This window comes from Leopardus geoffroyi, chromosome E2, assembly GCF_018350155.1.
Source record: "Leopardus geoffroyi isolate Oge1 chromosome E2, O.geoffroyi_Oge1_pat1.0, whole genome shotgun sequence".
In the NCBI taxonomy this organism is placed as follows: domain Eukaryota; kingdom Metazoa; phylum Chordata; class Mammalia; order Carnivora; family Felidae; genus Leopardus; species Leopardus geoffroyi.
The window spans coordinates 12,787,501-12,798,790 of NC_059335.1; the positions used below are offsets into that span (position 1 = coordinate 12,787,501).

Below are 11,290 nucleotides of genomic sequence, written 5' to 3' on the forward strand. Positions count from 1 at the left end.
CTGCGAGGCGAGTGAGCTTGCGGGGCGGGTCCCTTTCCTGTTGGTTCAGCGGATGGGACCCAGTTTGAGAAGCTACCCCTGCAGCGGGAAGCCGGGGAAGGAGCACCTGCTGAAAGGTGTCACGTATTTGCAGCACCGTGGATGTGAAATTCACGTGCATTCACCGTGAATGTGAAAGAATGTGCGGTTAGGCAGGCCTATGCAATCCCTGCAGAATATTCTGCCGCTGAGATTATCCAGTTTCAAGAACAGGTGACCTGCGTGAGGTCAAGATATTAGGTGCTTACCCCCACAACTTTTTTTTTTTAATTAACTTTTTTTTTTTTTTTGAGAGAGGGAGGCAGAGGGTCTGAATGGCGCCCCTGAATAAAAACTAAATAAAACATACCTATTCAGAGATCCAACAAAATTTACTGCATTAGAAGTTAAAACTGAGACTTTTTTTTTAAACACAAGAATATCCAAGTACTCCCATCAGCCGTCAGAGCAGTGACGTCATCACCAGCCACGGAGCTTCTGGAAAACACCACCGAACTCTGATGGGAGAATGGCAGTAAGAAGGGTGGAAGAAGTCTTCCTACTGTTGTGAAAATAGTTCACCTCGCAGACCCTCAAGGTTCCCTTGACCACACTTTGAGAACAATTCTTTTACAAAATCTTTGTCACAGAAAATATACAATAATTCTGAAATCATTCTTTTTTTTTTTAATTTTTTTTTTCAACGTTTATTTATTTTTGGGACAGAGAGAGACACAGCATGAACGGGGGAAGGGCAGAGAGAGAGGGAGACACAGAATTGGAAACAGGCTCCAGGCTCTGAGCCATCAGCCCAGAGCCCGACGCGGGGCTCGAACTCACGGACCGCGAGATCGTGACCTGGCTGAAGTTGGGCGCTTAACCGACTGCGCCACCCAGGCGCCCCCTGAAATCATTCTTAAATCGAGGCCATGTTCAAATTTCTCCAGGTGCCCAGGAATCATTTTTAAGGCTGTTTTTAGGAACCAGGACCCAGCGAGGTTCATGTAAATCTAGACACTTTACGGCTACCTGGGTGGCTCGGTTGGTTAAGCGCCGACTCTTGAGTTCTGCCCAGGTCATGATCTCATGGTTGTGGGATTAAGTCCTATGTTGGGCTCTGTGATGAGCGTGGGGCCCGCTTGGTCTTTCTCCCTCTCTCTGCCCCTTCCCCTCTCACTCTCTCTCTAAATAAATAAACGTTTTTTTTAAAGCTACAACAAATAATTCTACAATAGTTTCATACCCGTTCTGCACCATGACATTGACTTCTGAAGTTTCCGGCCTGTTGTCTTGTAGAACGTTCCACATGCTGGGTGTGTCCGGTTGTTTGCTCGTGGTGTCATTCAACTTCTTCTTTGCTGGCAACTAGAATAGATGGTATATATTTTGATATCGGTTAGTGGTAATAATGAGAATTTAACAATAGTTAACAAGCATTGTGGGTTTGCTTCTTGCCACACACTGTGCTGAGGTCTGTAAGTGCATTTCCTCAGCTTTTGTCTGGAAGGATTTTCATAATCAAACATTGCTGCAGGCAGCAGGGAGTGGTGGGGCCTGTGGCAAATGTTAGGGTGTGTGTTCTGTGTATGAGGCGGGACACCCACTGCACAATTCGAGTTGATTATGCATGTTTAGGAATGTAGTCTGTCTACCGCCAAGCCTTCTCTCTCTTTTTTTTTAATAGAAGCTGCAAATATACGTTCTTCAGAAATCTTCCACTTTCTTTTTTTTAAGAGAGAGAGAGCGCGCACGTGTGTGTGAGCTGGGGAGGGGCAGAGAGAGAGGGAGACACAGAATCCGAAGCAGGCCCCGGGCTCCGAGCTGTCAGCACAGACATGGGGCTTGAACTCACCACCCATGAGATCATGACTTGAGCCAAAGTTGATGCTTAACCCGCTGAGCCACCCAGGCGCCCCAAGAGAGAATGTTAAGCAGGTTCCATGCTGTCAGCGTGGAGCTCGACAGAGCCCAATGCAGGGCTCTGTCTCATGACCTTGAGATCATGACCTGAGCCGAAATCAAGAGTGGGATGCTCAACTAACTGGGCCAGTAGACACCCCCGAAATCTTCTACTCCTTAAGGATAGACTAAAAATGCAGACTTCTCATAACTCCTGAGCAGTCCGAACAAAACACTTCTATGGATGAATCTGGCCCTTGGGCCTTTGCTGTTTCTTCTCTGACAAACAGATCTCAACCTTCATAACCACGTAGTGAGATCAGAAATATTTTCCCCATTTTACAGAGAAGGAAATATTTTCCTCTTTTTATTTAAAAAAAATTTTTTTTTTTAACGTTTATTTATTTTTGAGACAGAGACAGAGCATGAATGGGGGAAGAGCAGAGAGAGAGGGAGACACAGAATCGGAAGCAGGCTCCAGGCTCTGAGCCATCAGCCCAGAGCCCAACGCGGGGCTCAAAACTCACGGATCGTGAGATCGTGACCTGAGCTGAAGTCAGACGCTCAACGGACTGAGCCACCCAGGCGCCCCTATTTTCCCCCTTTTAAAGAGGGGAAGTGACTTGCCCCAAAATTACACTGAGAAAGTGGCCAAGCGGGGATTTGAACCCAGGAGGCCTTGTGGTTCCAGTGTGTTTTTATAAACTTTAAAACATCATTATTATGTTATTTTTATTATACAGCGATTATTGTGTGCTGGGCATTTTTCTAAGTGCTTTACAGATACAAAATAATTTGATCCTTGTAATAGCCCTATGGGGTGGGGACAATTATTATCCCCATTTTACAAATGAGTAGAGAAGCCCAGAGAGGTGAAGGGACCTGTGCAAGGACACACAGCTAGTAATAGCTGAGCCAAATTTAGAACCCATGTCACCTGGCTCCGGAAACTGTTCTTGACCACTGGTCCATGCACCTTCGCCATGAGATGGGATGTTTTCCTTCTGGATTCGTCAATGAAACCTCCACTTCATGAAATACCACTTCCCTGTACTGTGTCGTGGGCACCCTGAGATTTCTCACTTTATCCTATCCCCCTCCTTGCCCCATCCATCCTATTCCATTCCACACCTTTCTGCTCTTCTGTGTCTAGTGCATTTTATTTGCTTTTGTCTTATCTGTGAGATTCGTTCATATCCTAGTATATGGTTATAGTTGGCACGTTCTTATTCTCATCCTGTGCCTCAGTTTCCTCATCTGCAGAATGGGCACAGGAATGGTACCTACCTCATAAGGGTGTGTGTGGACTGAATGAGTTGAGTCGAGTTGAACACTTAGAAGAGAGCCCGGCACAGGAGAAGGGGTCGGTCAGTGTCAGGGCTCTTGGAAATGAGTCGATCTGACTAATGGGTGAAGAGGGAAGGGTGTACCTAGCAGAGAGAATTGCATGGGCAAGAGGTGTGGAAAAACCTGGTGCTTTCTGGAAGTGACCCTGGGTTTCAGAGTAGCTGGGCGTGTTGAGAAATGGAGGATGTTATAGGACATTGGGCTGTGAAGGCGGACAGGCACCAGAACAGGGGCATTTCAAAAGTTAGGCCGAGGACCCAGAACCCTGCCCTGGGGACGGTGGGAGCCAAGGAAGAGTCTTGAGCAGAGAGGAGCAGGTTTGAATCTGGGCAATAGAAACCCCCTTCAGGGTCATGCGGGAGATGGATGGAGGCTGGCGGGCCAGGGAGGATGCTGGTGGTTGTTCCAAGCAGGAGAGGATGAGGCCCAAGATGGGTGGGACGGTGGGAGATACATGGTGGTGGAGGACGGATTCTAGATATTCCAGAGAAGGGAATGGCCCGGGATACTGCTCACTAGCCAAGCCACTTGCCACACAGATTCCATCACCAAGGGCCTAAGGAATCTTGATCTACTTGGCAAGCAGGATTTTACTCAATTGATATTAAAATTTTGTCCAATTTATACACATACACAATTACATATACCATATATATACTTTTACCATACCATATAGACCATATAGATACTTTCTAACTGTACTGGTTGTTCATGGCTGATGTCCTTCTGATTGGTCAATACCCATTGCTACAACTGTGATTAACTACTTTGAACACTACTCCTGATCATCCATCACAATATTTAGTTTAAAAGACACCCATGTCTTTTGTTTTAAAAAAAAATTCAGAGATACAGGGTTAGTATCCAAAATCTATAAAGAACTTATCAAACTCAATACCCAAAAAACACATAATCGGTGAAGAAATGGGCAAAAGAGATGAATAGACACTTCTCCAAAGAAGACATCCAGCTGGCCAAACGCCACATGAGAAGATGCTCCACGTCACTCATCATCAGGGAAATACAAATCAAAACCACAATGAGATACCTCCTTACACCTGTCAGAATGGCTAACATGAACAACTCAGGCAACAACAGATGTTGGCGAGGATGTGGAGAAAGGGGAACACTTTTGCACTGGTGGTGGGAATGCAAGCTGGTGCAGCCACTCTGGAAAACAGTATGGAGGTTCCTCAAAAAACTAAAAATGGAACTACCCTACGACCCAGCAATTGCACTACTAGGCATTTATCTGCGGGATACAGGGATGCTGTTTCAAAGGGACACATGCACCCCCATGTTTATAGCAGCACTATCGACAGTAGCCAAAGTATGGAAAGAGCCCAAATGTCCATCGATGGATGAATGGATAAAGAAGATGTGGTCTATATATACAATGGAGTATTACTCAGCAATCAAAAAGAAGGAAATCTTGCCATTTGCAACACTGATAGAACTGGAGGGTATTATGCTAAGTAAAATTAGTCAGAGAAAGACAAAAATCATATGACTTCACTTATTTGAGGACTTTAAGACACAAAACAGATGAACACAAAGGAAGGGAAGGAAAAATTAGATAAAAACAGAGAGGGAGACAGGTGATAAGAGACCCTTAAACACAGAGAACAAACTGAGGGTTGCTGGCGGGGTGTTGGGTGCGCGGTGGGCTAAATGGGCAAGAGGCATTAAGGAGGACACTTGTTGGGATGAGCACTGGGTGTTCTATGTAAGTGATAAATCAGTAAATTCTATTCCTGAAACCACTGTCACACTATATGTTAACTAACTTGGATTTAAATCAAAATAAAATGAAATAAAGGCTCCTGAGAAAGAAAAATCCAGAAAGTACAGAAACAGACCAAATAAAAAGTGAAAGATCATCCCTTTGCTGCCATCAAAAGGTGTTAATTTGGTGCAGGATGCCTGCGATTTTTCCCATAAGCTTTTGCAAGGTCTGTGATTTTGCTTTGCATTTGTTTGGCATTGCACCTCTATCCTATTCTATATGAGCTAGGAAGGTGTTTGGCTGAAAAACCAATACATGACTTAAAAAACCATACAGTGGCTTAAATAATTGCGTGTTCAATGTTCTCCTGTAATAGAGTCTGGAAGAAGGCAGTCATGGTCCAATTAAGCAGCGCTATCATTTTGGGGATTCTTTTTCATGGTTGCAAGGTGGTTGCTGCAGCTGCAGCCATCACACCTTTGTCCAGAACCAGATGAAGTGGGAAGGAGAGGTGCCAAACTCTTGTATCAGGAAGGGAAAAGCTTTCTCAGACATTCTCAGACATTTACGGAGATCTTGGTGGCCAGAGAACCGTGTCAGAAGCCACCCAAGCTACCATGGAGGCTAAGGAAGTGCTTGGCTGGGCACACGGATGCCCCGAGCCAAACTGGAGACCTGTGAGTGGGGAAGGGCAGAATGGGTGCTGGGTGTGGACACAGGGTCTGCACATGGTGCCCTTCTATAATATGCTGATTAGACTGACCTGGACCAGGATGCTAATTGGTGGGAGGGGTGCTATGTGAGCGGGAACTAATCTTCTAAGTGGTTGTTAGATCATTAGGGTAACAATTGTCTTCTGACAGTTGCTTCCCTGAACTGAGTGTGGGAATTTAGATAATGAGGATTTTCCTGAAAGGGCGTTTTTTGCACATGTGTCGGAAGTTCTTAACAGCAGCGTCTTAGCAGTAACTTTGAGGGGTCAGAAAGAGTGTACATTTGAGATGCTGGTAAACACTACAAACTTGCCCTCTGAAATGGCTACATGGAGTCATACCCTCGTCCCAGGAAACAAAAGGGCTTGCCTCAAACACCCTGAGCAATACCCTAACAGTTGCCAATCTGGTACGTGAAAAATGAGGGTTTTTAACATTTAAATCTCCCTCCTTGGGGCACCTGGATGGCTTGGTCGGTTAAGCGTCTGACTTCGGTTCAGGTCATGATCTTACGGTCCGTGAGTTCGAGCCCCGCGTCGGGCTCTGTGCTGACAGCTCAGAGCCTGGAGCCTGTTTCAGATTCTATGTCTCCCTCTCTCTCTGCCCCTCCCCTGTTCATGCTCTGTCTCTCTCTGTCTCAAAAATAAATAAACGTTAAAAAAAATTAAAAAAAATAAATCTCCCTCCTTTTCTCCCAAAAAAGGGAGATCAAATATTGTTTCAGATGGTTTTTTACTATTTGTTTCCTCTTCCATAATTGCCTCTTTTTTTTTTTCTTTTGTGCATTTTTCTTTTGGGAGTTTTTATTGATGCTTAGGAGCTGTTTATATATGATGGCTATTCACACTTTATAATACTTTCTTATACATGCTGCGACTATTGTCTGAGTTTTTTGTCTTTTAACTCTTATTTTGTTCTTTTCTATGATGAAGTTAAACTATGTGGTCATCCTTGTCACTGTTTTTCCTTATGTGTGTGTGTGTGTGTGTATAATCTCCTTATGTATTTATAAGATTATATATATCTTGGGGCGCCTGGGTGGCGCAGTCGGTTAAGCGTCCGACTTCAGCCAGGTCACGATCTCGCGGTCCGTGAGTTCGAGCCCCGCGTCCGGCTCTGGGCTGATGGCTCAGAGCCTGGAGCCTGTTTCCGATTCTGTGTCTCCCTCTCTCTCTGCCCCTCCCCCGTTCATGCTCTGTCTCTCTCTGTCCCCAAAAAAATAAATAAAAACGTTGAAAAAAAATTAAAAAAAAAGATTATATATATCTTTGGGGCGCCTGGCTGGCTCAGTCGGTTGAGCGTCTGACTTCAGGTCAGGTCATGATCTCACAGTTCGTGAGTTCCAGCCCTGCGTCGGGCTCTCTGCTGACAGCTCAGAGTCTGGAGCCTGCTTCTCATTCTGTGTCTCCCCCTCTCTCTGCCCCTCCCCGCTCATATTCTGTCTCTGTCTGTTTCTCAATAATAAATAAACGTTAAAAAAAAGTCATGTTTGAAAAAAAAGATTATATATATCTTTATATGATTTTATATATATTCTTATATACTCATAATATCCTTATATATTTTCCTCTAGAATTCTTTTTTCTCTCTCTAGAATTCTTATGGTTCTTTTAATGTTTACATCTTTAGTTTATCCTGAATTTTGTGTTTTATTTTTAATTATAAAATGACATGTTTTCTGTTTAAAAATTGTTAATGTAGGAAAAGCCTAAAGAAAAAAATATATTTTGAGGGAATGAATAATTTTTTTTTAAAAGATGACACTGTACAAGTTTTTTTTTTTTTTTTTAATCTGCTTTTAGCACTTACCGGATATTTAACATATTTTCATGTCATTAAATATTTGTGTATAGCATCTTTAATTTCATTTCAATAACATAATTTTATTATTTAATTTTTTAAATGTGTATTTATTTATTTTGAGAGAGAGAGCGAGAGAGAGCGAGCGAGCATGTGCGTGGGGGAGGGGCAGAGACAGAGGGAGAGAGAGAATACCCAACAGGCTCCATGCTGTCAGTGCAGAGGCAGACGATGCCTGGCTCGATCCCATGAACGGCAAGATCATGACCTGAGCTGAAATCAAGAGTCAGGCGCTTAACTGACTGAGCCACCCAGGCACACCTAATCTTTTTGCAAAAAACTATGCTAGCTAGATGTGATCCTGAGGTGGGATGGGTGCTTCTGGGGTCAGTTTTGCCATCAGACCAGAGTCCTTGGCTTATTGATAACTGTCTGTACTCTCCTTCCCCACCAGGCCTTGGAGACCCGGGCCAGCCCCGGCCACACACCAGGCTGTGTCACCTTCGTCCTGAATGACCACAGCATGGCCTTCACTGGAGATGCCCTGCTCATCCGAGGGTGTGGGCGGACGGACTTCCAGCAAGGTCACAGGCCCCCTTCTCCAGCCTGAGATCGTAGGATGGTTATGCGTGGGCCAGAGTTTTAAGTACCTGTTGTAAGAATGAATGAATGGGGGTTTTAGGGGGTCAGGATTAGATTCAAAAAGTTTAGATGCTGGAGTCGGGGAGAGTTAGAGTCATGGCCCTTGAGGGGCAGATGCAGTGGTTTACTGTATTGAGGGACAGTTAGATTCAAGGGGGGGCGTTAGTTATCTATCGCTGTGAAACAAATGACCCCAGAGTGTAATGACTTAAAACAATGATTAACATTATCTCGCATAACTTCTGAGACTCAGGACTCTGGGAGTAGCTTAGCTGGGTGGTTCCGGCTCAGCATCTTTCATGGAGGGCACAGTCAAGCTAGGGCCTGGGCTGCAGTCATCTGAAGGCGTGACTGGGGCTGGAGGGGTCCGCTTCCAAAGGCGCCTCACTCACATGGCTGGCAAGCTGGCTCCCACTGTTGGCAGGAGGCCTCAGTTTCTCACCATGTGACCTCTCCATGGGGGTACTTTGTCTTCATGACCTGGCAGCGGGGTTCCTCCAGAGGGCATGATCAGAGAGATGCAACGGGCAAGCAGTCCGAAGCCCTAACTTTTTCTTAATGACCTAGTCTCAGAAGTTTACCTCTGTCATTTCTGCAATATCCTGTTTATTCGTTGCAAGTCCCTTAGTGGAGACCACTAAGTCAAGGCGAGGGGAAGGATCACATTTTGAACAGAAAAGTGTCAGTGAGTTTGTGGACATATATTTATTATTTACTTTAATAATATTTTAGTATTTATGCTTCACGGAATTTGTATGTCACCCTAGCATAGGGGCCACGCTAACCTTTTCTGTATCATTCCAATTGTAGTGTATGCACCGCCCAAGGGAGCCCTTTTTTATTTATTTATTTTTTTTAAGTAATCTCTACATCCAACGTGGGACCTGAACCCACAACCCCAAGCTCAAGAGTCACATGCTCTACCGACTGAGCCAGCCAGGCGCCCCTGTGGACATATTTTTAAACTCCATAAGGACTTTGGCTGCTGGAGGTGTCACAGCGGGGAGGGGTGTGAGTTTGATTCAGGAGTTCGGCTGCTAGGGGGGCAGTTAGATTCAGGAGTTTCACTGTGGGAAGGGAGTTTAGTTTCAGAATCTCTGGGTGTGCCTGCCCTTGAGCGTGTGCGAGTGCGCGCGTGTGCGAATACAATACGGGGCTGACACTAGATTGGGAGGATTTAGCTGCCCTGATAAAGACAGAGGAAAGATAGGACAACCATGAGCTGGAAGTGTGTAACCAGAGCCCCAGGCTGCCTCCTGCTTCCTCTTCCTCTCCTTATGTCTCCGTCTGTGTCTGTCTGTCTGTCTGTCTCTTTCCGAGGTGCCTCATCTCCCATTTATCCACTCCCGGCACAGTTACGAAATTGAAGGATTGGGCTGACATGAATGGCGGGAATGATGGTCTAGAGAGGTTTGCCCCCGCCCCAATTGAGGACTCAGAGGTTGTTGTTGGAACCATTCTCTTTGGCCTCATGTCTTCAGTTTCTTACCTTCTAGTCCAGCCTCCCTGCCCTGAAGCTTTTCTTGGAATCCCCAGGCTGAGGGCACAACTCCCTGGTGCTTCAGGATCTCATCCCAACCTTATTTACCACCATGGCGAATTTCTCACCATTCCTCAATTCTTTGCCTATGCTGTTCCATCTGTCTAGAATGCCCTTTCCTCTCTTTCTGTGCCTAGGCAGGGGGGTACTGGCAGGAAATGAGGGGGGCAGTTTAGCTATGTGATTTTATCCTCCCACCCTTTTCTTGAAGGAAGGGATTAGAGGGCTCCTGTCCTGTTGATTCACTCCTCTGAACTTTCCCTCCCCAGGCTGTGCTAAGACCTTGTACCACTCAGTCCATGAAAAGATCTTCACGCTTCCAGGAGACTGTCTGGTCTACCCTGCTCATGATTACCATGGTGAGGGCTTCCTGGGGGAGGTATGGGACTTCTAGAACTTTCCATTTGAGAGGGCGTACCAAACTGCTGTAGTCCTTGTGGGGCATGGAGACTACAATTCCTAGAAATTTCTCTGGCCAAAAAAAGATTAAGTGCTTAGGTGTGCCGAGTGTGGATGGAGAAACTACAACTAGAATTCCGGAGGGCAAGAGTTTTCCTGGGACTTCCTTCTAGAGCTTAGGGAAGGTGGGAAACTACATTTCCCATAGTGCCCTTTGAGGAGAGCCAGCGATCTCAGGAACATTCTGGGAAGAGCCTATTAGTCCCAGGCCCGAGATGCGCCCTAAGCCTCCTGGGAAGTGTAGTCCTAGGAAGCCCCAGGCACTTGCCAGGTTGACATTCTTCCCCTCCCTTGGCCACTAGGGCTCACAGTGTCCACTGTGGAGGAGGAGAGGACTTTGAACCCTCGGCTCACTCTCAGCTGTGAGGAATTCGTCAAGGTCATGGACAACCTGAACTTGCCCAAGCCTCAGCAGATAGGTGAGCATTTGGGGGCCGGGACTGCTGGGTCTGAGGGAGGGTGGGGCTCAGGACCAGAACTCTAGTTTCCCAAAGAAGAGGGGCTCCTAGGATTTCTGGGTCCCCAGTGGGGCATGAGGGGGTCTGCTGGAGCCCTTTGTTTTAACCTTGGTTTCTTCCTTTCAGACATTGCTGTTCCAGCTAATATGCGCTGTGGGATCCAGACTCCCCCTTCCTGACCTGGCGTGGTCAGGTGCTCATATCCGTTAAGAACGCACTAGGTGGGGTACAGAGAGGGGCACCATCACCGAAGCCTCTCTTCTTCCCCTCCCTCACCAGCCCTTGAGCTTCTTAAATAAAATTTAAAAAATTTCTTTTTGTTTTGTTTTGTTGTTGCTCTGAATCTTATGTCTTTCCATTTTCTGGGGGAACCAGTTGGTTTTCTGGGCTGAGGTGTCTGGTCTAGAGAGGCCAAGGGGGTGAGCAAGGTCACTGAAGATCCAGGGTGCCTGGAAGGAGGAGATTTTCCAACTCACAAGATCAGAAACTCGTATCTGGGGCAGGGCTTCTCACCTCCTTGGATTAGAACACGGTCTTGAGTTTGAACCACTTCTACCTGTAAGACCCAGGATAAGGTGCTCCACTTCTCCGGGCCTCAGTTTCAATCTGTAAGATGGAAATAATACTAATAATAGGGTGTCATGATGACCCAAGGAATCCACATGTATGAGGTGCTTGGCACCCTCCC

General features: G+C 46.0%; 1 protein-coding gene and 1 non-coding gene across 3 annotated transcripts in view; one reads left to right on the plus strand and one right to left on the minus strand.

Annotated features, from left to right (window-relative positions):
• ETHE1 (ETHE1 persulfide dioxygenase) overlaps positions 1–10,916 on the plus strand; it is a 17,691-nt gene extending 6,775 nt beyond the window's left edge. For both annotated transcript variants that reach the window (XM_045442116.1, XM_045442117.1), the window contains 4 exons: positions 7,958–8,087; positions 9,955–10,044; positions 10,447–10,563; positions 10,729–10,916. In XM_045442116.1, the coding sequence (XP_045298072.1) occupies positions 7,958–8,087; positions 9,955–10,044; positions 10,447–10,563; positions 10,729–10,781 (390 nt within the window). In that variant the 3' untranslated portion in view covers positions 10,782–10,916. The remainder of the gene's footprint in view (positions 1–7,957; positions 8,088–9,954; positions 10,045–10,446; positions 10,564–10,728) is intronic.
• LOC123579525 lies at positions 8,868–8,977 on the minus strand. Its single transcript, XR_006702826.1, has one exon. It is a non-coding gene; the product is annotated as a U6 spliceosomal RNA (small nuclear RNA).
• Positions 10,917–11,290: the final 374 nt, after the last annotated feature.